The sequence below is a fragment of the Lonchura striata genome, chromosome 21 (assembly GCF_050655825.1).
Source record: "Lonchura striata isolate lonStrDom1 chromosome 21, ASM5065582v1, whole genome shotgun sequence".
In the NCBI taxonomy this organism is placed as follows: Eukaryota; Metazoa; Chordata; class Aves; order Passeriformes; family Estrildidae; genus Lonchura; species Lonchura striata.
The window spans coordinates 7,165,692-7,191,864 of record NC_140723.1 but is presented as its reverse complement, the minus strand read 5'-3'; the positions used below and the strand labels follow the sequence as shown (position 1 = coordinate 7,191,864).

General features: G+C 48.4%; 1 protein-coding gene across 28 annotated transcripts in view; it reads right to left on the bottom strand.

Moving 5' to 3' along the window:
• EIF4G3 (eukaryotic translation initiation factor 4 gamma 3) overlaps positions 1-26,173 on the bottom strand; it is a 143,256-nt gene that overhangs the window by 8,579 nt on the left and 108,504 nt on the right. For 24 of the 28 annotated variants that reach the window (XM_085558445.1, XM_085558434.1, XM_085558453.1 and 21 more), the window contains 17 exons: positions 24,527-24,684; positions 23,383-23,508; positions 22,220-22,330; positions 18,447-18,617; positions 17,288-17,485; positions 16,299-16,445; positions 15,780-16,016; positions 13,643-13,747; positions 12,158-12,290; positions 11,043-11,137; positions 9,417-9,510; positions 8,771-8,888; positions 7,218-7,441; positions 5,924-6,039; positions 3,731-3,903; positions 1,513-1,638; positions 395-476 (listed from right to left, as the gene is read on the bottom strand). In XM_085558445.1, coding sequence (XP_085414571.1) covers positions 395-476; positions 1,513-1,638; positions 3,731-3,903; positions 5,924-6,039; positions 7,218-7,441; positions 8,771-8,888; positions 9,417-9,510; positions 11,043-11,137; positions 12,158-12,290; positions 13,643-13,747; positions 15,780-16,016; positions 16,299-16,445; positions 17,288-17,485; positions 18,447-18,617; positions 22,220-22,330; positions 23,383-23,508; positions 24,527-24,684 — 2,414 coding nt within the window. Of the gene's footprint in view, positions 1-22; positions 172-394; positions 477-1,512; positions 1,639-3,730; positions 3,904-5,923; positions 6,040-7,217; positions 7,442-8,770; positions 8,889-9,416; positions 9,511-11,042; positions 11,138-12,157; positions 12,291-13,642; positions 13,748-15,779; positions 16,017-16,298; positions 16,446-17,287; positions 17,486-18,446; positions 18,618-22,219; positions 22,331-23,382; positions 23,509-24,526; positions 24,685-26,173 lie in introns of all 28 variants that reach the window. The other 4 variants (XM_077788182.2, XM_085558457.1, XM_085558452.1 and 1 more) reach the window with 2 other exon arrangements.

Sequence of the window (26,173 nt, the reverse complement as noted above, 5' to 3'; positions counted from 1 at the left end):
GCCATCGGGAGCTTATCCGAACCCTGAGAACCTCTCCGGTCTGCAAGAACAGTTCTCTCGCAAGATTCCCGGCACTTGCTGCTTCTGGTCAGCCCAGAAATCCCTTGAGCATGTCCCTCTTGCAGTATTTCAGCACTCTTAGCTTCTGGGAGAAGCCAGGTGCAAAGGTACCTGCAAAAGGGAAAAGTGATGAGAAAACAAAAAGTTAACTCAACTTTTTGGAACCTCGTAAGGCTTGGTTGGAAACTGGGGGTGCGAGGCAGATTTCCTAAGTTATCTGGACTGGCTGGCCCATCCCTAAATGTCCTCATGTGGGAATGGTGAAGGTTTCATGCATGAACACGGGCGCTGCATCCACTCCTCCCTCCGGAGGACAGGAGCATGGGGCACTCACCATTTGTTTGCATAGAAGGTGCAAGATTTCAGCAAGCAAGACACCGGCTCTTCCCACAGGAAGCAAGGGTTTGCTAAATTCTCTAGAATGAAAGAAAAACAGGTGTTTTTTCTGTTATAATTCATATTTGGAATGCAAATCCAGGGGTAGTGATCAAACTGAAGCAGGAAATCACCTTTAACTTCTGCCAGGGAGGAAGGATTTGATTAATCCAGCACTGCTGATAAAACATTTAGTGATGCAGTGACCTTGTCACAACAGGGCTAATTACAAAGACTTGAAGTTTGCATCCAAAAATATGTTATATTTATGTCAAATCCACTAATTTTTGTGGGATACTGCACTTGGATAGACTTTGAAAAGACTGTTATTTTCTTAATATACTGGTAATAGAAACAGGAACCATTCAACTGGCTCACAGTCAATCCCCAAATCTGTAAGGACATACAGAAAATACAGGAATTCTGGTCTAGGAAATAGTTTCTTGTCTTGCAGACAAGGTTTTGTGCCCCTTCAAGGCAGTGCCCAGATGGTAGAAAAATAGAATCCCATAGTTTGGGCAGAGACACCATCCACTGTCCCAGGCTGCTCCAAGCCCCAATATCCAGCCTGGTCTTGGATATCTCCAGGGATCCAGGGGCAGCCACAGCTGCTCTGGGCACCTGAGCCAGGCCCTGCCCATCCTCGTGGTGGGGGAATTTATTCCAAATATTCCACCTAGCCCAGCCTACCCTCACAGGGGGTAATTGATTCCAAATATCCCACTTAACCCAGCCCTCCTTCTGTTACCCTCTGAGCCACGCAGCCGCTTTTCAATACCTCACTCTCTGCAAGTCTAATTCTCACAGCCTCTGTGCTCCCAAATCTCTCCACTCTACAGCACTGGAGTATTTTTAAGCTCAGTTGAAATAAGCAGCAAACTTATGGATAAAACCCTTCTCCAAGGGTGAAAGCACCAAGCTCCCTTCCCAGCAGAGCTCTCAGGCTGGTGTGGGCCCCTGAGGATGTGCAACAGCTCTCCTGGGGGAGCTGAGCCTCCAGCACTGCTCATCCTTCACCTACTGATGGGAACCACACTGAGAAAACACTACAGGCACAGCTGGGAAAGCATCACTTACTGTATAAGTTCTCTCATAGAGATTCCTCCTTCTTTTAACATGGGGGTCACCAACTCAGCCAGGTACAACCAGATATGGGGTATATCTATGGCCATGTCATCCGCCATCTCCAGGGTCTCGGAAAAACTTCAGAAGGAGGAAGAAACACCAAGTATTAAATAAAATTTAATTAATTAATTAACCCCCCCCATATTTTTAAATATAATTTAAAAATTTTATAATTAATTTCTTCTTTCAAAAGAAATCTGCACTTGAAAAATATTTTGTAACGTAAGAGGAGCGAAGAGAGAGAGGAGTGAGGAGAATCACAAAGGTAAAAACCTATTGCCATTTTATGCTTTTGGTACTTCCAAACTGCCAAGACTGAATTTCTCCATGCAGTAAAAAGGAGAATATGTGGAAAAGACACCACCTTTTGTATATCCAACAGAGACATCCAGGAAACCTCCAGTTAAAATAATTGTTATATCCCAGCAGCCAATCACTTGCTGAACAGTAACATCTATAAAACTAAAAAGCTTTTTTTTGTCTGTATATATAAACCATCAAGTAAATGAAACCTTCTTAAAAATATCCAAACATTTAGAGAAGGGGGTTAATTCTAACAGAATTCCAAATGTAAGGTAAGCAGTGAAATGTGTGTAAGAGGTCAGTTCAGCAGAGGAGAGTTTCTATCTGCAGCAGGAATTAGAGGACTGCTCCCCAGTGATACACTTTCCAGAATGGCTCAAAACTCTTCTTTCCTATCAAGCCCTTGCAGGTGGCTTCACTTCCCATGCCTGAGAAATGGTAATTTTTCTGCTCTCTGCCATTTCTATCATGGTTCGTTTCTCCCTGAAAACCTTGAAAAGTCCAGTGTCCTGTTTAGTGACTATAAATCCACATTTTCTCTCACGTTTCAAAGCAGAAACCATCTCCTTTGCTTTGTTCTTTGCATCTTCTGCTGCTCCTCCAGCCTTTCTGCCAGAAATATTTTTCCTTTTGTGCATCTCCCCAGCCATGGGCTGTGACCAGTGTTCATCCTGTGACCCCTCATTACACTTCTCCTGTGTCTGTAGGTGAGGGAGTTCCTGGTGTTCTCCTCAGCACCCACTGAACACCACTTGCCCTTTCCATCATCTTCAGGAGTTGTTTTGCATTGCTTATTCACATTCAGAGAACAGATCCCAATATTTCATCAAAATCCATTTATCCAAACTCCAGGCAGCTTGAGAGCAGCTTTAATCACAATACATTTTGGATATGTATCACCTCAAACGAGTCCCTCTGACCATCAGTGCTGTGTGGACACAAGAGTATTCCCTGTGGATTTAGATTTTTTCAGCTGTTCCATACAGTTTTGAGCTCAGGCTACCTAAACCTTTCCTGTGAGCTGAAAGAAGTTCAGGGACAGACACGGGTGTGGGGAGTTTCCTGTTGGAGCAGTCAACGGTACCACAGTGACAGGGACTCATATTAAAGCCAGACAGAACTATCTCCTCAGAAACTCAGTATACTTCATCTGCTCCTTCACTGCTGCATTTGTGCTTATCCCTGTTTTATCCCTCTTGCTCTGCACCCCAGCGAGGACCGAGTGCCACCAGGGACCTCCAGGGGAACAGGGATTGTTTTAGTACTGGACACCAGGCTGGGAACACAAAACTCAGGGAGCTGAAATGAGCCAGCAGCTGAAACTCGGGTCTCTTGAGGCAGGTCCAACCCATCTGCTGCATGTTCTCCTCTTCAGCCCCTCGAGGGTTCGGCCGCTCCAGCTGAGGCGTCCTGGGAAGTGGCAAAGTGTTGGTGAAGCTTTCTTCCCACTGGGAGAGTGGCTGAAGCTCTGGGTGCACAGGAGATACTGAAGTTGTGTGAAGGATTCTGACTGCCTCCTCTTCCAGTTACATTCAGGCATTTGCAAAAGGCAAACAGGGAGAAATGCAGCACAGAACAGGGATCTGAACACACACGTTTAAATAGACACCTCGAGATCCACTTCAAAATAAAAACTGATATAAATATGAACATATTTATGTTCACTAAAACATCTGAAACACTAAAATATATTACAATAATAATATTCCTTATAAATACACCCAAATGATCCAGTCCTTCCAAAAGAATGTGTGGAGAGGTCAGGATACCATAACAAGGTGGGAGATCATTTCTCTGCAGCACAGCATCCGTTTGCAAGAAACACTGAGGAAAAGAATCTGTGGATTCTCTGTGCAGGAATACCAACCCCTTGAAGAAATCCTGCTTGCTCAGCTTTCCCGAGTGCACCAGCTGATGTAACAACTGGCCCATGTGATCCCTGGTGATCTGACTCCGCTCCAGCGTGGACTCCACGCCCACGCGCACGAACACGGGCAGCAGGTTCTGGGCACTCAGCTCCTCCACACACTGCATGGCCTCCTGTGGAACGACACACAGCAGTCACCCTCCACCAAAAAGCATCAAACACGGGGCACGAGAGTATTTCCTGCTGTAACACCGGGGATTTTTGGTGAAATGAGTACTTAGTGAGGCTGCCAGGAAAAGTGCTGAATTAGGCTGTGGAACCTCATCACATAATAATAACAAAACCAACAATAATAGCACTAGTGGAATTTATACTACTCAGGTAACAATTTTTAAAATACACAATCATATTCCAGGGCTCCTTGGTGAAATGACAGGAGTGGATGCCATCAAAACACCTATTACTGCATCGAACATCAAGCCAAGTCAAAAAAAAGGTATCAGATCAGATTTGTTACTGATCTGACCTGGCACAAATGCCCGTTACAAACCCATAGCTCATCAAGAAGCAGAAAATAGCTGGGGAGCACTTGGAGGAAGATTTCCCCTTTCTAAAGCTCCCACTTTCAGACTTAAGCATTTTGCAGCCTAAACAAAGAAAACACTCAGAGACATTGAGAGCAGCTCTCAAAGTCCCACATCACAAATCTTCACTGCCATCACAAAGATCTTTCTGTGATCTGGGTCCAGCCCACAGATCTCAGGGGACTTCCTGACCACAGGCACCTGCTCTGTGACCAGTTATGCCTTGAGCTACCAACACCTGGCAGCCCCAGATGTGTTTCCTTGGGCCCTGTAGGGCTTTTTCCTGCAGGTCAGGAGTGCAGTGCTCCTGGCCTGCCTGCTCAGGCTGGAGTTCATCACAGGACCCTGCTGTCCTGGGACACACAGGGAACCCTGCTGGCCGACCCTGCTGTCACCAGGGTCACAGCTCAGCAGTTTGAGCTCGTGCTCAGATCAGACTCTGAGGACCAAACATCTGCAAAGGGTCATTCCTCTGCTCTACACAGCAGGAACTCACTCGTGGGTGGCTGCAGGAACATGAGTGTAGGCAGTCAGAGCTTTGCTGCACCTGAGGAGCACCAAGAATCCGCCAGGACCAAGTAATTCCTGATGCAAACAAGCTGCCTTGATTCCATGAACTTTTAACCAGCCCTGCCCTGTCTAATGCAATTCAGCTTCATTTTTCCAGCCAGCCACAGAAACACACTGCTGTATTTGTAAACAGGGAACTGAAGTGGACCCTTTATTGCAGGCATCCAGGGGAGCCTTTGGAGTCCATCCTAAGCAGGAAAAAGAGCAGAGACTCCTTGGCTCACCAGCCCCTGGGTCCCAGGCCAGCTCACTGCCAATCAGAGCAAGGTTTTTCCTCTCCAAACCAAGTATTTAATAATTTATCCCAATAACTAGATGTGAACTCTAAACAATCCATCATAAGACTATTAATCTTTCCAATTATTAATTGGAAGTCCAATGAAATGGAAGCAGCAATTCTGCTTTTAGGGTGCCAAACCAGCAACTCCCAAGTGCTGCCATTTCAAACTTGGCAGGTTTGAGAATTTATTGCAGGGAAAGATCAAATGAAGCAGCTTTGCAGCCAATGTAACACTTCTTGAAAACTCCCTGGACGAGCTAAAAAACCCATTTACAAGGGAAACAAAATTTCAACCTTTTAACTAGGAAGTGATGACAGCTGCTCAGTAATTTCCAATGTTTATTAAAAATCCTCTGGAGTGGTTTGTTCAATATTTAGTATTGCTTTATCTGCCTCCAGATCAGAACAGCACATGCTTTGATAACTAAATGAAAACCTCTGTTTATTTTCCCACTAGCTTTTCTGCTTCCAAAATTGCTGCTATTATGGAGCTGCTCAGTGATTCATGACAGACACACATCCATCTTGCTACTTTAAAACACACAGGCTGGGCTATTTTTCCTATTACCAGCAGGGCAGAAAACAAGCTTGGGAGACAGCTGTCCTGAAAGTGCCCCTGGAGCTGCTGCTGCTGCTGGGCTCTGTCTGGCCCTGCTGCCTCTGTGTGGGCTGGGTGCTCACAGAGACACATCCTGGAGAGAAATCAATCACTGCTGCTCCTCAGAGCTGTCTGCTAAGTGAGGTTTGCATCTTGCTTACCTTAAAATCATTAATATGCAAGAACTCGTCAATGATAGATTTGCATTTTCTCTCTATTTCCTCTTCTGAGAGTGAAGGCTTTTCTTGAACTGGAGCTGGGGGAGCTTCTGGCTTGGCTGGTGGAAATACAACAACAAAAAATGTTTGGAAAAGGAAAATCAGCATTTTAGAGATGACATTCTGAGAACAGAAGTCACTAGGGCAGGTGTGTCCCCTGTCCTACCCTCAGGCACAGGGTAGTTGGGGCTTGGAGCAACCTGGGATAGGTGGAAGGTGTCCCTGCCCATAGCAGGGGGTTGGAACTGGATGAGGTTCCTTCTAACTCAAACCATTCTGGGATTCTGGGATCCTTTCCTGGCTATCTTTCCCTCATATGAACTCCCAGTATTTCTGTAACTTGACCTTGCAGGATCACAGCTGGCAGTGGCACAGGTTGAACACCTTCAAAGCTCTGCACGAACATTAAATAATTAAATGGGAGCTGTTGCAGCAAAGTTAAAATGCGCTGACTGTGATGGGCAGCAGCCCAAGGCAATCTCCCAGTCATATCCCAAAACCCTGGTCCCCATGGACTGTCTGCAACATCCCAAAGCTTCAGGATAAGCCTGTGCTGTGCTGTGGCAGTCGAGGTGTTTCCCTCACTGCAGCAGTCTCCAGATGTTTCCCAGGGAAAGAGCTGAACGCTGTCCTTACTATAAAAGTTTTGTCCACTGGAACATCACCCTAATTTTCCCATTTTCCCAGGCTGGCAGGAGGGAAAAGCAGGAGCTGCAGGACTGACAGGGTGACAGGTGAGATCCTGGTGGGTGACACCATCCTGCTGCACCAGGGCTGGCTTGGAAGGAGGGTTGGCAACAACACGGTGCTAAAAAGCTGCTGTGCATCATCTGTCCCAGACCCAAATCCCCGCCCTGGCCCTGGGGAATGCTTGAAAAGGGGAGATATGACTTCACTGGGCACTGAAAAAGCATTCCTGAAGAACTGACACTGATTTGGGGGACTTTGTGTGCAGAAGCCAGTGGGACAGTGACAGAAACAGGGCAGACAATGCCATGGGGTGGTGCTGTGCTGGCACCTGCAGCCTTTCAGCCCCGCTGGATCCCCCCAGGGCTGCAGAGAGGGATAAAGCCCACGCCTGCCTGACTCAGCTGGGTCACCCAGCTCTGGGAGCTGCATCCCAGCTGCAGCAGCCTGACAGTGCCCTGCACAGGCACCTGTCACTGCTCCTGACAGGTTCTCCCTTGTGCCTTCCCACACATTCAGCAAGGCTCCCCGAGCACAGAGGAGCCGTTACCAGGTTCCTTGGCTTTGTTCCTCTCGGCCTCGGTGCTGTTCCTGTCCACCTCCATGCCTCCTGTCAGCTGCTTCACCGTCTCCAGCATCTCCCTGCGCTGCTCCTCCTGGGCCTGGTTGTCCAGCAGCAGCTCCTTGCTGCTGCTGCCCCGGAGGAAGGTGTTGGGCCGGGACAGGGAAGCTGGCAGAGGTTTGTCGTTCTTCTCCCTGCCCGTGCTCCCGCGACTGCCAAACAAAAACCCGCTCAGAGCTTAGAAAAGGGACTCGAGGGCTTCACTGCAGGAGAAAACCACCCCCCGAGCCCTGCAGGATTGTTCACTCTTTCTTACAGCTATACACACAACCAAAATTAACTAATTTCAGAGATGCACAAACACAAATACCCAGAGTGGACAGAACAGCCAATGCTTCCTAGAGAGTATGTGGAAAAGCAGTGCTCTAAAGCACCCATTTAATACATGGAATAGTGAATTTTATAACACAAGGACTCTGTTTCCCTTTGAAATGGTGTGAGAGCTTTAGATTAGATGTAACAAAGAAATTCCCCCCTGGGAGTGTGGGCAGGCCCTGGCACAGGGTGCCCAGGGTAGCTGTGCCTGCCCCTGAATCCCTGGAATTGTCCAAGGCCAGGTTGGGGGGAGCTTGGAGCAACCTGGCAGAGTGGGAGGTGTCCCTGCCCATGGCAGAGGGTGGGAATGGGTGATCTTTCAACTCTCTCCAACCCAAAACATTCTGTGATCCCATGAGAGTTGTATTTTTTACCCATTAATTGAAAAATACCTCCCAAACTGTGAGGGCTCCCAACAACAGGTGACAACAATCTGCCCTACTAATCATTGTGTTAATGAATAAACTGGGCAAAACGATGACAAAATGGAGTAATTTCCAGGTAAGCCCAAGTTTTACTTGAAATAGAAGGGAAAACATTAGAGGCACAACCCAGGAAAACACTTCAGCAGCTTGTGTGCACTGGAAGGAAGATCCAGTGACATTTTAAATGAACTGTACATTTATAAACCGTGTCTAGAGTTAATAAATTATTGAGGGTTAATACATGTTTCATGCTCCAAACCGGAGCGGCTGCAGCCCTGAAGGAATTGGAGTGAGAAAGAGGCTCTGCAGTTTTTTGTTGAATGTGGGAGCATGGGCAGGTCACACCTCCTGGGAAGGGTCAGACACAATTTTATGCTGCATTTCTGCAGAGTTTTAGGTGTGTTTTCCTGGATAAATAAACCTACTGACCTAGCTCCATTCATAGCCATTAAATCCAACCTATTTATTACTACATTTTATCTGAAGAGTTTGTAATCTGTTAAACACAACTACCCTTGACTGAAGGGTGAAGTGGAAACTAAAACATTAATCAACATGGTTTTAAAAATTAATTCCACCTTTCTCCCCTATGATACTATAAAATACAGGCATGTTCAAAGGTAACTCTGAGTGGGAAAAGGACACAGCCATTCCTGAAAAAGCAAGGAATTATCTTCTGTGCAAGTGCTGGTGCCAGAGCAGGGGGTGCAAAGAGCAGAAGAGCGATGGAGCGACACTCACCTCGTTAAGGCCCTGCGAGATTCTAGTTCTGAAGATGCAGATGAGGCAGATACTGGGGACACTGGAGGCTGCAGGGCAGAAAATCTGTTCAGACTTGTGGCACTTGGTCGCAAGGAGTCTGGAGATGGTGGAGACAACACAGAGCAGAGCGACAAGGTCAGGAGCTGCTGACAGCTCAAGGTCACCGAGCAGTTCAGCCAGAGCCACGGGGACAGAACTGCAGGGAAAGGCTGGGCCTGCCCCACTTCCACCCTTCTTGCCAGGAGCTCACACAGAGAGCAGAGGAGCCAGAGGGGAGCCCTCACTGGGGCTGCAGCTCCTCCCGAGGGGCAGCTCTGATCTCTCCTGTGAGCAGGGACAGCACCCAGGGAAGGGCTGGAGCTGGGCCAGGGGGGTTTGGGCTGGAGATCAGGAAAGGTTCTTCCCCAGAGGTGCTGGACACTGCCCAGGGAATGGTCCCAGCCCCGAGGCTGCCAGAGCTCCAGGAGCCTTTGGACAGGCTGGGATTGTTGGGGTGTGTGTGCAGGGCCAGGGGTTGGACTCTGATCCTTGTGGGTCCCTTCCAGCTCAGGACATTCCCTGGTTCTGTGAACCCCACCCAAACCCTTGGCAGCAAAGCCGAGGGTGAGGGTCCATCCTGACTTACCCATCTCGCTTGCCTTGGCTCCACCACTGCTGCCCTTCCCCCAGCTGCCCAACTGGGCTTTAGGCACGAGCTGAATCTTCTCATCTATTGTGGGCTGTAAAACACACCAGGATGTACAAGGGCAAATCATACAGTGTAATAATAAATGGGAGATGTTCTGGCAATAATCCCAGTCTCGTCTACACCAAAATACACTTCACATATTTTTGGAAGACTAAACTGTGGCTCAAGACAGGGAACACAAACAACAAAGGGCATCACAAAGAGGCTCTTCCAAACGTCAGTGAGAGGTGAGAGACATTCACAGTGAGCAGGAGCTTCTTTTTACTGGGAATTCTGAAGCTCAGGAAGGTAGAAAAGCTCAGTATATCCATATTTGAAAGATATTCAGTTTGTTTCTGATGTGTAAGCCAGTTTCACTGTCCATCAACTGTCCAGTCATGGCTTTGGGGGGATCTGCAGGGCACCAAACAATCCAGAGGGCAAAGGACGACAACAGGTCACAGAACCTGGAGGAAGAAGTGATGTCTGGCAAGAAGACAATATTGATTTTACAATGTTCAGTTGGAGAATTTATTGACAAGGAGGTTGTGACCTCACAGATCTCATGGGAGCTCCTCTTTCCTTCCAAAGCAGCTGCTCCAGCAGCTCCATTTGTATGGAACAGAGGGGAAGGGCTTTCCCCAGGTGAGTGGTAAGGCCAGGCAGGAGGAGGCTGAACCTCTCCTGCTAATGAAGTTTTGGAGACTGCTTTATGACTTTCAGAAGGAACAAACTGACTGGATCTGCAGAAGGGCTGCAGTCTGTCCAGGTCCTGCCTTAGAGCTCTCCGAGAATCCAGGCACTGAGCGTAAAAATTCAGGGCAAGTGACATTAAGTGGGATAAGGGAATATTTAGGATTCAATGATTTATGCAAAGGTCAGACTTTTCCTTGGCAAGAAAACCCAGAGCTGTTCTGAAGTTTGACAAAGGAGAAATCTCCAACTTGCCCAACCTGCAGCCTGGAAAACTGTCCCAAAATCACCAGTTTAATGGTGAAATAACAGGAAGATTCTCATCTGATGGATGAACATGAGAGTTTATCACATACTTTGGGATGCAATCATGCCACCAAGTCAAGAAACTTCTAAGAGTAGACACAGCTCTTCTCATTCTAGTGGAGCATCCTAAGTCTGGAGTGCTGCTATTTGTGACACATCAAAATGGATGTGGCCGCTCTGTTTTATTGAGGAGCAGCATCAGAGTAATCTTAAGAACTTGAGGGAGCCAAGGATTTCCAGCAGGTGTTTGAGACCCATGGAACATGGGTGCTGTGCTGCATCTCCATGTCACACAATACCCTGGCTCACACTTTCATCACTGAGTAAAATGCAGATTTTCTGACTGTGAGAGCTTCTGGATTACTAAAAGAACACTGTCAACCTGAGAAAGAAGTCTGCACACTCCTTTCCCTCAGGACAAAACAGGAACATCCAGAAGATAATGCAGCTTGATTTGCACACAGTATTTAACTCAGAGGATTTAAAATGTCCCAGCCCCATGTTTTGACCTGCACACACCATCCCGGTCCTTCCTGGATTAACAGATGTTTTGTTGCCCTGAAGGAGGCTTGTGCTGGCACCTACCTTGGTGATTTTAAGGAACTTGGTGGGGTCCAGCACTCTGCTGTTCTTTGCCCCCTGCACAGTGTTCCAGCCGCCTTCGTCGACCCGCGGGACACCTGAGGAGGACAAACAGAGCCACATTCAGCTCAGCTCACCCTGCTGCTCTGATGGGCAGAATCCTGCTCAGGAATGTCCTTTTCTCTGGCATGCCATAACCAGCCTGCCTGCCTGTGCTCTCACAGAACAGTTCTCGCTCCTTCCAGGTGCTGCTTTTGGAAGGGATGGTTCCTGCATGGATTTCTCTGCGTTGCTGTGGGTGCTGCACGTTCACGAGCTCGCAGAAGGAGCAGGTGAGATGCTTCCCTGGCAGAACCTCACTCACCCCACAATTCCTGCAGTGCTTGGCTGGTCTGACACAGAGCCCCTCAGACACTCCCAGGTTCCTCACCTTCCCCTAAGTCACTTTTAGGATAATTAAAGTCTACATGGATTTTCTTTACACGCTGATTTTTGAAAACAGCATTTTCATTTGACAATCCTTAGAGAATCCCCCAATACTTAAAGAATCCCCAAACTTACTTTCTCCTTGCCCTGCTCTGTCCCAGTCTTAATTTTCCCAGTCACTCCAAATTAGTCTTCAGACAATGCCCTGAGGGCCAGGAGCAGTTTAAGGTGATGCCAAGACACTCCCTCAGACAGAGTCAGCACCTCATGACTTTAACAACTAAAGACAATACAGTTACTCCTGAAATTAGAAGTTTTTCTCTTGAAATGAGACTCTGCAGTTCTGCAGTGCATGAGAATGAATGGCAAATCTGACTCCTAAGTAATAAGTGGTTAGAACAGATTTCTGGCAGCCTGTCACAAAATCAAACATGGTTTGCATGAAAGGAATGTGTAAGCACTGTTGGCCTGTGGTTGGTTATTTTCACCCATGAGATTTGCCCCTGAAAATCCCCACAGCCAATACATGGCAGATCTGTTCCTTTTCCAGCCTCTGCCATATCAAGCCCATTACATTACACTGCTCATTACATTTAGGAAAAAAAAAAAACCCACAGATTTTTTCCTTTAATGTGGGATTCCCTCTAAGACCATTGGATGTGAAATGAGCAGCCAACTTGGCTTTTATTTACCCGGTCTCCTCTTGTCTTTGGTCATGAGTTGTTGCACCTTCCTCTGTTCTTCCTGCTCTTCAATCTTGGCTTCTTTGTGGATCTGCTCGATGGTCTTGGGGCCCTGGTCTGCTCTCCGTGACACCCAGTTGCACTGGGGAAGAAGCAAAAAAACCAAACACGTGCTCAGGGAAACTTCCAGGGGAGCATCGAACGTGGCGAGTTTGAATATTGGGAAAGAGGATTCATCCTCCCACCCCTGTCATGCCTTAGAGGGGCTGGAGAAAATCCTGTGGAGCTGGGACATGTTATGGGCATGGTTATCCCAACACCCAAGAGCAGAGCCTTGTACTCAGGTACAGAGACTGCAGCAAAGACCTGACTGAATTCAGGACATGTTCATCCCCAGCCTGCACATTCCCAGCTTCTCTTTCAAGGCTCAGAGGAAAGAGAAGAGCTGCTGTCACTCTCTGTTTATGCCTGGTACTCTTTGTGGGAGCCTCTCCTCCAAGCTTGAGGGAAGAAATGAAACCTTGAAAATAAAAAAAGCAAGAAGTGACTGATTTAAAGTGGAGACAGTGCTTTGCACTCCAGGAATGGTGATGGCTGACACAGGAATCCTGCAGAGAGGAGCAGCAGTCACTCCAAAAACACTTTCCTTGCTTGATGTGTCTTTTCAGCCATGCAGTGCCCAGACCCCTCCAGACCTGGAATGACCAGGCTATCCCTTATCTTGCTGCAGCCTCATTACAGCTGTTGGGGTAATTATCTACCTGCAGCCAAAATGGTGACTTCAGCCTCCACACAACCCAAACCAATTCCCCTGGGGGGAAACTGCAGGTGCTGGGAGAGTTTGTTCCACCCACGGTCACATCTTCACCTGCACCGCATGTGTACTGACCATGGCACCAGGACAACATGGAGACATTTCCTGGCTTTGGACAGCCAGGCTTGGGGGAGAAGGGGAGCAGATCTCCCCCTAACATCCCACTTGAGCCATGAATCCCAGCTCTTGAGCCATGAATCCCAGCTCTTGAGCCATGAATCCCAGCTCTTGCATGCTGCTCTTGCAGCTTATCCAGCCTGGATATGGAAAGGAACATGACAGACTGGCATCAGAGCTGGGCGTGTTCACCTGCAGGAGAGAAGGCCCCAGGGAGAGTTCAGAGCCTCTTCAGGGCCTAAAGGGGCTCCAGGAGAACTGGAGAGGGACTGGGGACTAAGGGGAATGGCTTCCCACTGCCAGAGGGCAGGGTCAGATGGGATATTGGGAAGAAATTCTTCCCTGTGAGCGTGGGGAGGCCCTGGACTGGTTGCCCATGGAAGCTGTGGCTGCCTCTGGATCCCTGGAGGTGTCCAAAACCAGGCTGGACAGGGCTTGGGATAGAGGAAGGTGTCCCTGCCATGGCAGGGGGTGGAATGAGATGATCCTTAAGGTTCCTTCCAGCCCAGACAGGTCTGGGCACCCATGATTTCACACTTTTACTCACTGGAGCTAGGACCTACCAGCCTTAGGTCTATTACATCCTGAAGCATGAACCGAATCCTTGAGGAGGTTTTCCTCTCTTTCACAATCTTCTCCATCTGATTAAAATACTGGTCCATGCGGGGCTAGACAAGAAAAACATCATCAGAACATTGTGGAGAAAAATGAAAACTCCCTGGAGCTCCCTGGAGGGGCACCCAGTGGGTCCTGCATTCTGGGATTTCTGTGCTAGAAACATCAGGGACACAGGGCTGCTCCCCAGAGAGGTGAGTGCTGGGTCTTGTACACTCCTCCAGGATGGATTTGAGGGTGCACAGGGCAGCATGTACAGGAGATGAGGCATAACTGTGCAGGCACACACTTCCTCTGCGTTTTTAATTACACAAACCATCTACACCCTCTGCATGTACAGAATAAACATTACATTCATTAAAAATATATCTCAATCTGAGCTTCCCCCCCTCAAATCAGCTGTGTGCTCACCTCAGCCCAAGAAAAACTGGCTCAGGAAACAAAATGGGTACAAAACCAGCCTCAGACACATCATTCCATGGTTTATCCCCTGAGCTGAGCCAGGCCAGACTGAGCAGTAGCTCTGGGTCTTTCTCCAAGAACAGTTTAATGGGCTCAGCTGTGGGAAAAAGACCCAAACTCCTCATCCAGAAAATTGTGATCTCAATAGGTTCACACCAAGACATGAATTGGGATCAGCAGACAAGCTCTTGTTAGGTCTTAATTTGGCTCAACAAGCTCTAAAAAGCCTTCTTCTCAAATTAGGGCCTCTGGTTGTTTCAAACAAGAGTTTCAGAGCAGTTTTCTACCATGTTTCCCACTCTCTTCACTAAAAACCAGCTAAATCCTTTTCCTTGTAGTTAAACAAACAAGAAAAAAATCCATTAAAATTTGTGTTTGGCCTTGCCTTGGAAAGTTCCAGCTCTGGGAGCAAGTGTTTCCAAAGTTAGGAATGATGGGGAAGTATTTCCAATAGACTTTGTTTAAAAGTTTTAATTAAATTATGACTAACAGTTCAGCTTCAATAAAAACACATAATAAAATGTCTCCCCCATTAAGAAGGATTCTCTCAGTCTTGACAGAAATAACCAATCCCAAAAACAGGACAGATGTATCTGGAGTTGCTCCTTAGCTCCGTGCCCTGCCGTGCCCCAGCCCGAGGGTTCAGAACCAGCAAAGCACCAAAATGTTGACTTTTAGAGTGCTCCAAAAAACCAAAACAGCATCCAGGCCTCGTCCAGCCTGACCTCAGCCTGGAAGTCAGACCTAGTTTTCCTCCCAAAGCACACGGAGAAACTGATGGAGAATGGTGCTGCGCCCACAGCACGGGACGTTTGCCTGTTTGCTGATAAACCACGCTGTTTTGGTCAATGCTCACGGAACAGCCTGGGAAATTCCTTCCCCCTAAGGCTCAGGACTGATCTGCCCTGATCCCTGAGATCCCTGAGTGGAGAGGGAACTCCCTGCCCGGGGCAGCTCAACACAATTAGCTCCGTTTGTTTCCAGAGCCCAGCCCCACTGATTCCTGGCAAAACCCCGGAGCTGTTCATCCCAAGGCTGGTTTTTGTGAAGGAGCAGCAGGCTGTCTGTGCCAAGGGAAGCTCTTGGACTGCACAATGCTCTGTGCTACAGATATATTTGCTGGAAAAGGGGAGGAGAGTGCAGGAGCACATCCCAGCACATCTGGGGACAAGGACGACACAAAACACAGAAACCCCCGAGGCTCAAGTGGGGGCTTGGACTGGTTAATGAGGGTGTTGCAGATTTAACCTGAGCAACACATTTCATGGTGACTTCTGTAGGTAACACAAACCTTCAACTGGAAATAATAATGTTTTGGGAGCTACAAAGGAAGAGGAACATTCAGCTTGGGAAAAGGAAACATTGAGCTTTTTTGGACTGTGTGTTTGGATAAAATCTTTGGAAATAACAACTGGATAGCACAGCTGAAAATGATACAGAATCTATTACAGAGCAGGGAGCAAGGCCAGGTCATGATGAAACATCCACAGAGGAGCGGATGATTTCCTCATGCCATATGGAAATTCCTGAAGAAAAAACAAATCTTCAAATAAAAACCACCCCACACCCATTTTTCCAGCTCTGCCCAGAGAACCTCATCCCTCGCTCCCATTCCTGCCCCACCTTTGCCTTCTCAAAGTCCAGGTCCTTGCCAATGGTCGTGAGCAGGCGGCAAAGGCACTCGAGGGACTCCTCGTCGTGGTTTTTCAGCAGCTTCACCACGCAGTCGTGCATGATGGCCTCCGTCAGCATCTTCAGCTTGAAAAGCTCGCCGATGAATTTGATGTTCCCGATGGATCGCCGCCGGGCTTTGTCCTTGGCCTCCTCCAGCTCGTCGTGGAGCCGTGTCTTCTCCTCTGGCTGTAAAACAGGAAAACAGCTCTGCAAAACCACGTTCCCAGTGCACAGAACTCTTGGAAAGATCCAGTTTTATCTTCGTAGACACTGTTCCCTCTTTTTCTCCTAAAGCCCAGAAAGATGTTGGGATAAACCCACCGTCAAGGCAAGTATTTTTTATTCTTCTCAGGCACAGTGACAGAATGAAAGTCTCAACTCCAAAATTCCCCAAAATCAACTGCTGTTTCAAAAGGAAATAATTTTCTGAGGGAGCTCTGAGAACTTATGGAGAAAAACACCACTTACAGTGGTAGCAGCTTCGAGTTCTTTCTGCTTCTTTTCAAAGACATCATCGTCAGCCTTGTCCTTTTCAAATTCCTTCTGGCAGCGATTTAACAGCAACTTACGAAAATTTACTGTGCTCCCAGGTTTGTCTGCCATGGGCACTTTCAGCTGGAGTGAGAAGGAAGAAAAACATCAGCAGAAATAGGGATAAACTCCACAGAGGAGGGGTCATCCATAACAATTTATTTTGCTCTTCATGTTGAGCTGCGTAGCTCCGCAAGGCTGCGGAAGTAAAGCCTTACATCAGGATTTCCAGGGGAGTTTTACATTGTGCATGTAAAGTCACACTCCAAACTTGGCTGACACCACCTCCACCCGGGGATGAATTACATTTCCATCCATATTCTCCCTTAAAAACACCCCGTGCTTGAAAACACTCCTGTTCTGTGCTGAAGGCTTAAGTCCTATTCCTTCACTGCATGTCATGAAGGACCTGGGGAAAAGAGGGCTCTTTTGTCCCAAATTCACCACCTGAGAATGATCTGTGCAAAGCCTGGCTCATCCTGGGCTCCCTTGGAACTGAAGGACACAGAAGGGTGGGGAGGCCCTGGCACAGGTTGCCCAGAGCAACTGTGGTTGCCCACCCCAGAAGTGTCCAAGGCCAGGCTGGAGGGGGCTTGGAGCAACCTGGGATAGTGGAAGTTGCTCCTGCCCATGGCAGAGGGTGGACTGAGAAGGGCTTTAAGCTCCCTTTCCTGCCTGTACTATTCCATGCTTCTGTGATTCCATGAACTTCCCAAATACGACTCATCTTGCAAACCAGGTGGAGGCAAGGAGTCCTCAACTCCCAACAACTGCTCCAAACAAATCCCTCTGCCTTGGGCATGGCCAACAAACCAAGACTCCACATTAATTATTCCTACTTACACTCAGAAGCTGCCATTTAACTCTGCTCTCTGCAGTTTCTGTCGCTGCCCCTGAGCCCAGAGGAGCTCCCGGGCGGCTCTTACCGTCACCAGGCAGCGGCACATGTTGGCGTAGGCCACGGAGAAGCTGGGCTCGTCGATGGCCTTCTCAAAGACCAGGTCGATGACTCCCTTCAGCCTCTCCTCTGTGTCCACTGTCAGGTCTGTCACCTGCTTCATCAGCTGGTTGAACATCTGGGGCGTCAGCTTGTTCAAGATGCTCCGTACCTTGCGGAACAGCTCCTGAGGGACAGAAACACTGCGAGCTCAGGCACAAGTGGTGCACGTGGATTTCAGGAATGAGCCAGGATGCTCTCCACAGGGGAATGGAGATATCCTGTAGGAATGTCTGGAAGCTGAGTTACACACCACACGCTTCTGCACAGCCCAACCCCAGTCCTCACTTGGTCACCAAAGACCAAGACTGCAGGGCAGGAGTTTTGGAAAACACCCCCAAGTGCTTTTGTCAAGTGCAACAAAGCCCTTCCTGTCAGAAATACTCTTCTTTATATCAGTTTAATCCATGAGCTGTATATTAACAGGGAGTGGCCACTGTCTCCTTCAGCCAGAGATAATCAAACTTTCCTATAATTCACTTTAAGGTACTTTATTTTTTCCTATCCAGGATGATAATGAGGTCAACAATGCCACCATTAGCTCCAAGAACAGAATTCCAGTATCCTTCAACACCATCCCAACTTATCTTACAAATTACAAACTTGACCACGAGACAAACATCTCCTCCCACAGCGAGTGCCCCATGGAGGAGAGGAGGGGGAGAAGGACAGAGGCAGCTTCAGATGGCACCGCTGGGCTGGGCAGGACCAACTGAGGGATTTTACAGAGGAACCTCAGTCTTGCTGAGGATTCAGGGAAGAAACGTAGTCTAAAAGGAGATGAAAACCAAGTTCTGTGCTGGGAATGTAGGGCTCTTTGCTTTACAACAGAGACAGAAATATTCCAGTAAAACAGCAGTAGGAAAGCAACCCTGGAAGAGAGACAGGAGGTTGTCTGGTGTTCTCTGCTTAATATGCAGGACTGGCATTTAAACACCAGGTCAAGAATAAACATACAGAAAATACCATCAAGGAAGGGGAATTCCAACTGGAATTCATTGCCCTTTTTCACTGTCTGATATAAGAGGGAAGCCAAATACCATTACCTGGGGCAGCTGCTGCACCCTCAAACCTGCTTTTGCTCTCACCTGGGTTTTGACATTTTCTGGGTCCTCAGTTTGGTTTTCCCTCTTCAGGCTTGGTTTCCAGGCGTTCTCTGCCTTCTTCAGGTGCACATCCTCCTTCACACACACAGTGATGATCTTCCTGGGCTCCCTCCTCTGGCCTGGCTGAGATCTCCTCGGTCCAACATTCAACAACTAGGACAAAAACATTCCTTGTTATATCCCACTTTAAGCTCACGCTGGATAACACATCCAGGGCAAACGCCAACAGCCGCTGGTGGCACTGCTGGCCACCAGCACGTCCTGCTGGGGCACCAGGAGTCCTCCTGACCCTGGGCTGCTCACAGGAACCTGCAGACACCCAACACATTTCTCTGGGCAGCTTTTCCCAACAGAGAGATGGGATGACTCTGCCTACACAACTTGGTGACGCTGCGAGTGCTGCTACAGGGGGCAGAACTGACCCCGACTGGCCAAAAGTGCCTCTTGGGAGTCAGAAACTGCGTAACTGAGACACCACAGCAAGGTGGGGAAGAATTCAGCCCTTACAGGTGTATTTCAAACACACCATCCCAAGCACTTAGACAATGATAAATTGGCAGCTTTGCCAGAAATGTTAAGTTTTACTGGAAATTGCTTCCAACAAAGCAATTTTGAGATGGGAATTACATAAAACACAGTGAAGGAGTATCACTGCAGCTTCTGCACTCTAAAAATATGGATCCTAACAGAAATGGGACAAACTCTGTGTGGTTTCATGGAAAAAAAAGGGAATTGGGATGCTTTGGAACTGCCTAAGCACCTCTGCAATCCTGTGTAATGTGATGTTCCTAAACAGGCACAAAACCTGCCAAAGCTGGGGAGTTTTTCACCAGGTGTACAAGTGGTGGGACACAGGACACCCCCAAACCTCCTCTTCCTCATCTGGGGGGCTCTGATTAAAGACTAAAGGTACCAGGTACTGTTGGGAGGTTGCTCTTCCCCCATGCTCTTTCACATTTCTGAACTCATTTATCACAAATGGCCAACCTCAAGGTACAAATTAAAGCAGCAAAACTCCATTATCAAACCTGGTACTTCCCACAGCAGTAATTAATCTGCTCAGCAGCCACTCATGGAAGATGGGCCATTTCAAAGACTGCTTTGTTCAACAAAGGGATTGAATGAGCATCAAAAAGGCCGGTGCAGTTACTTGAAGAGCTTCAATGAGTAGGAGGAAAGGGCTCTTGGCTGGTGCCTCTTATGTCATACATCAGCCACAAACCTGGATTTGTGGTTGTTGAAAGGCAAATTTCTTCTTAAAGGCAGGAGGGAGTTGAACCACTTGCCTTTGACAAGGTAAATGTGTGCAAATGAGCAGGATCACCAGCAGTGCTGGGGCTCCTGTCTGGGGTAACAGCAAGAGAGGGAGATGTTGTCAGAAGACAATGACCTCATGCTGTGACCTGCTCTGTGTGCCCAGGGAGAGGGCTCAGAGGAGCAGGGTGTCACTGAGCTCCCCTCAATTTACAGAGACCCCTGTTCACATCCCCTGCCACGCACAGAAATAGCCCAGCAGATTATTCAAACTGCACAGGGCACAAGCCCCATGAATGCTTTAATTCACCGAATCATTTATCTTGGAAAAGATCTCCAAGATCATCAAGTCCAACCTCTTGTAGCGCAACTGCACCAGCTGATCACTCCTGAGGAGTCAACAGTGGAACAGGGAGCCTTCAGGAAGTTTTTGTGTCAGACACCTTCCTAAAGCAGACACTGATCTCTCCCTGTGTCCCCTCTCTGCTCCCACCCTGAGCCCTGGCTGACACTGGTCTGGCTCAGCAAGGCCTGACAGCAGCCCTGCCTTCACACATCACCTCTGGTGTTGCACAGTTCTGCAGCCCAGGCTCTGACCACGCTGCAAAGGTGCAGAGAAGAGACTTCCCTCCACCAGACAATGATGTCAGAGAAAACTGACTGGCCACAGCCACGTGTGCCACAGCTCAGCACACACCTCCTGCCTGTGGACAGCTCTGTCATGGGAGCCAGGCTGGAGCGTGCCCTGAAAACCCAAACCTTTGAGCTCATTCCCCCCAGAACAGGGCAAAGCCAAGGAGAGGTGACCTGCAGCCATCCCACCTCCTGCACAGAGGCAGCTCTGGTCTGAAGGACCTCCCAGCCAGCCAGGCTGTAACGCGTGGGACGGAGTCGGCACTTCCTCGGGCACGGGTCCATGCAAATGTTCCTTTTCAGCAAACACCCACCCCTGAGGGAGGTGACTCCCTTGGAAAACTGAGGGATGCATGGAACACCAGAGTGTCACCTGTCACCTCCTCGCATCTGGCTGCCTTTGAGCCCAGACCTTTCAAGCATCAACACAGTAAAGACTTTCTTTGAGACTGTATGTTTTTAATATCTGTGAATAAAATCAGTTCAAACTGTGTGATTAGGTTTTCAGTCAGTGAACAGAAGCATCCTTTGAAGATGTAATAACATAATAGATGGATCTAATTTTTAAGAGAAATTGTCTAGGGGTCTGGGGTTTTTGGCTCCAGATTTATACAGCAAATTAAAGAGGTGCCTGAGCTCAGGCCTGGCTTCCTGTAAACACTAATGGTTCTGGAGCATGGGACAAGCACCAGGTGTTCCTGCATTAATCTGAGTGACCTCTTTCCCAGAGGAAGATACGAAAGGAAAGCAGGAAGACACAGGTACAAGACTCCTGCAGGGGAGCCAAAGACCCACAGCAGCATGGAGTGGCCTGGTGCTCCCACTCAGGCCACAGGCCATGGAAATACTTTAGAAACCATCCAAGGAATTAAGGAAGTGCTTCTTCCTCTATAAGAGGCTTTGAATGCAGACAGTGAAATTGATCCTCGATGGTGGGAGGGGTTGAGGTGATTTCAGTTTCCACCACCTCTCAGGAAGGACAAAGCAAACGCAGCCCGTGCAGGGACGGACCCATCTGCTCCAGCCCCACGTCTCTGAGCTTGCATCTCCTCAGCTGGCACGCTCACCTAACCCTGCCTACACCAAAGAACCTTCCCAGCTGCATTCTGCTCCTGTGCAGCTCCACCCCGCTGCCGTCCGGCGCAACTTTGGTTAGTGGCAGAGACAGTCATAAAACACGTTCAAGCAAAAAGTGGGAAACAAAGACAGAAGCCAAAGAAGCAAAACAAAAGACTCTCCACGTGCCGGAAGCGGTTAGCGCTGAGCTGCTCGATGTTATTTGGGGCAAGGAAGAGGCAGTGGTTTGATGGTTCATGGCATGGCCTGTGCAGAGGTGGGATGGCTGGGGACAGGCAGCGCACACGCAGGGGTGGCCATGCGTCACGAGAGGGGAACGTCTGCCACTGCTGGGGCTCAGAACCCTCTGATCCTACAACCGCCGGCGTCGAGGACAGGCTGGTTAAACCACGTCACCTTCCAGCCCTCCTCCAGAACAAGGCAAGGAGAGGCTCTGCTCTGCAAAGGTGCAAATGTAAGATGTATGTTACGTGCTGAATGCTCCAAATGAACGGGGTAAGCGGGACTTACCTTTTCTCCCCCTTTCCACAGGTCTGCAAAGTGCAGACCCTCGCGGATCCCGCTCGGGCCAACGTGCCAGCATGCCCTCAGCTGGTGATGTCCCACCCACCACTGAAGACTGCCTAGAGGGGTACAACGCAAGTCTTGTTTCGGTTTTTTTTTAAACAAGGTTGCACCTTTTTGTAAAGTTTTCTGCCAGTCGTTCTTTATCAACAGCGGGTGGTGGGGAAAAAAAGGCAACTCTACAAAAAGGTGCAAAGTCTGGAGGGAGAGGGGGGGATTTGGCTTACCCCTATTGGCAGGTTCCTCAATGGTGGGTGAGGCGAGACCAAGAGAGGGCATGCTGGGGGCCCACACCGAGCCAGGGAGGGCAATCCAGGGGTGCTCTGCACTTTGCAGGCCTGTGGAGAGACAAAGAGCGACAGCCGCGTTACCCGGGCGCCGCAGGGCTCGGGACACAGCACTGACAGGAGAGGAGGCGCCGCAGCACAGCCAGCATGGGAAGCACTGGCGATCTCACGAGGTTCTGTGGACCAGGTGGTGCTCCAAGAGAAACTGTGGCACCGAAGCAACTCCAAGACACAGACGTGCAGCCCGGAACTGAGGCACCGGCCATGAGGATGATCCCAAACCAAAAATATTACATTGACCCAAAATCTTTGGGTACGACTCCTGGAAAGCTGTGCATTTGAAGTTGGGGTGATTCAAGGAACTCTTCTGGAACCAGCAGATTTGAAAGCTCCACGATGGCTGTGTTGTTAGACACATCCAGATGGACACAGCAGAAGCAGCTCAATAGCTGAAAATCAGTGATTGTCCCTAATGATGTCCTCCTCCAGTGGCACTGACGGGGTAGCACGTGCTGGGGGCACCCATGCCCCAGGAAAAGACATGGCAGAGGCAGGAGTGAAGAGCTCACAGGGGGATTTCGGAGTGTGGGCAAAGCCAGACACAGGGAGAAGAAGGGAAAATGAAAGAAAAGCAGCAGAAAAGGTGGGAAAACAAGGAATAAAGTGACCAAAGCAACATGTGGAAGCACAGAGAACGCAGGAACACACAGGTGCTGGCTGTATTTTGTTTGTTAGTAAAATCTCTTTGCTCTGTGGGTGTGTTTTGCAGCACAGCCCCCAGGCTGACGCACTGACGCCGGGTTTGTTGTACGACGAACGCGCGACCGCACACGCGACTGCCGGGTCCTGGTGTGGAAACGCTTCCACCTCTCCCACAGGGAAACAGGAAGGAGACAAACCCTTCCCAAACAACAGCTACCCATGACAAACATCCACAACTGTTTCCAATTCCCCTACATCTTGTCAGCAAAGCAAACATCACCCCCGCAGTCATGCTGACAAAACCAGAACCACCGGCGCATTGGAAGAGGCCCACCGGCCTGAGGAAGGACTTCATCGGTGTTAATACCAGTTTTTAAATGAGCAAGTTGGGGTAAACTCACACTTCCAGACACGTTTCTTCCCCCGGGGGCTTGCCTCCCAAAATCAGCAAAGGCTGGTGTGAAGTCGGGGCCTCGTGGCAGGATCCGGGGGTCCAGAGTCCTCAGCGGCAATTTGGGCGGGTTGATCTGTGCCGTGAGCAGAGCACACAAACAGGGGCTGCTCAGGGGTCATGCAATCTACAGACAGCATCTGCTACACCATCACAGTCATATTTAACAGCCAAATTAAAGCTTTTAACAAACTACTCAAGTTTTAGGCAGCCACACTTATGCTAAAAATAAACATTTAATTTAAAACACATCTTCAGGAGACTATTGAGGAAACAGGAAGAGCTCAGAAACATTTCAAGGATTATGGAGTTGGCAACACGAGAGATGGGCAACTGAGCCCAGGAAGCTCAAACACAGAACGGTGAGAAACAATCATGGGAAAATAGAAGGTAGATGAAATAATTTTGGCAATAAAGCTGTGTTTTACAGTTTGCCTGGGTATGAAACTCAGAGCGGAAATGTTTCTGCACACGAGGATCACCCACATCCCTGAGTCTCATGAGTGAGGCTGTTGTGGCTCCATCAAAGTCAAGGAACTCTCCAGCTCTCAGTGAGAGCAGAACGAGGCCTTGGTGTCAGCACTCAGAAATCCCAAGTGTTTCACTAAGCCCAGACCTCCAGCAGAAACAATCAGCTCTGAGATGAGGCTGGAGAGAAATCCCAAAACTGCCTGAGAATGGAGCTCTTAAGGATCTTTTATTAGATCAGCTTATAAATAGTGAAGAAATTGCTTCAGGTCAAAAAAACAGTTTGCCCAAAAGCTTCTCTCTGCTTTTTAATTGATCTAATAGATCAATTAATTGATCTAATAGAAGCCACTGTCTCTCCATCCAGCCTTGCTTGGATCTTCAGCTCTTCACGGCTGGGTAATTTTAAATTTTAATAACATCCTGGTATAACTTAATCTAGATAAAGACTATCAAAAACGCTTCAGTTTTTAATCATCTGTGCACATTCATCAGGCACCAACACCTCTATTTGTAGAATTTTGTGATGAGACCAACTATTCCCACTTCCCACTAAAACCTGGCATGGAAATGGCTCAGGAATGAGGCATTATGGATCTTTATTTATATCAAAACCCTGCACATACCTGTTTTATGGGCTCTCCTCTCACCTTGTCGAGCACCACGTCGCTGATGGGAGGCAGCCCCTCGGGCTTCTGGATACAGGCAGGCATGAACTGGATATCCAGCAGGAATTCCCTGTCGTATTGCTTCTTCCCCTCAGGGTCCAGGGGCTTCCACTGCTCTATAGGGAGAGAAGTCCCTGAGAGTCACAGGAAACAAACCCCTGCTCACCCAGATGTGGGTCTGGTAAATCCAAAGGGATGAAGCTGCTGCACCAGACTGGGACATTTCAATTTAATTTGATTTTCGTTTTGAAGGGAGAGAGGAGGGCAACACACCCAACATTAAAAGGATATGAATAACAGAGAGTGTAGAGCCAGGTCCCACCACACCTGGATCTGGTCACTAATTCCAGTTCTAACCCATGTATCTAACTTTGACTTTGCTCTCCTGTGGGATATGGCAGAATGAGAACAATTCCCTGGTTCTGTGTGAAAATAAGGAAGTTAAAGGGGTTTGTCTGGTGTAAAAGGAAGCCAGAAACATGAAGTCAAGGAGAGCAGAGCATGGGACAAAAACACCCTCTGAAAATGTGAAACCATGGAACTGTGAACAACCCATGCTGGAGATAACAGGCAGAAACGAGAAGCCACAACCACAGGCCATGATCTGGGAATTACAACTTTCCATCTATTTTACATGGGGCTTTTTGGGTGTGGAGGACTCTGCCTGGGGCAAATGAAAGCATAAACATACAGCCACTTTAGCACAAGGGAAGTCAGCCTCTGGTGGCCTGGAGATGGGACTTTTGGCACTGGCCACACAGTTTGTTTGAAATTAGGGAAGAAAACACGTTTTATCTGAAGGAAAACATCTGTATGAGATGCTGCCTTTGGATCTCCCTCATACCAGACTGCATTATTTAGCATTCATAATCCCTTCAGGTATTTATTTCACTCCCTGACCCCTGGCTTTGGATCTCTGGGATCTCACCATCTGCACCCCTGCAGAGGCCACGAGCAGGGACTTACTCCAACGATGGGTTTTAATAACTGGGAATGAAAATACACAGAAGTGATTGTGAATTTTAGCTTTTTATGTAGTTTTGTTTCTACAGAGCTTTAGGATACAGGGGTGCAGAAATGGTTTGGCTGGATCCTGGCTGGAATTCCTGGCCTGTACCTGTCATTTACCGTGGAAAAGCTCCAACACAACAACAAGCAGTTTATGTATAGTTTCCTTCTCCTGGAAAACTCTCAATGAGCTGTTTTAATGTGAGGAGCAGCCAGGCAGCATTACAAGAAGGATCCCCAATGCAGGGAGAGACAGGGATCAAATACAGAATTCCTCCAGAGGCAGAAATTCCCCTTTCTCAGAAGAGCAGAGCCGAAATCAAGGACTGTTGCACAAGTCTGATGTATGTTGCTTTCCCAGAGATCCATCCAAACCTTCCAGCTGAGTGAAAGGACATCTGGACACAACTGGGATTGTTCTGACTGCATCAGCTGATGAATTATGGATTAACTTCAGGAAGTGCTTGGCTAGTGAACTGCTCAGGTACCCTCAGTGTGATGAGCTATCAAGAGGCCTCTGTGTTTTCCCCTCACAATATGATTGTGCTGAATTAATAAAACCAAAGCAATTGAGGTCTTTGTCAGAACCAAGTGGTG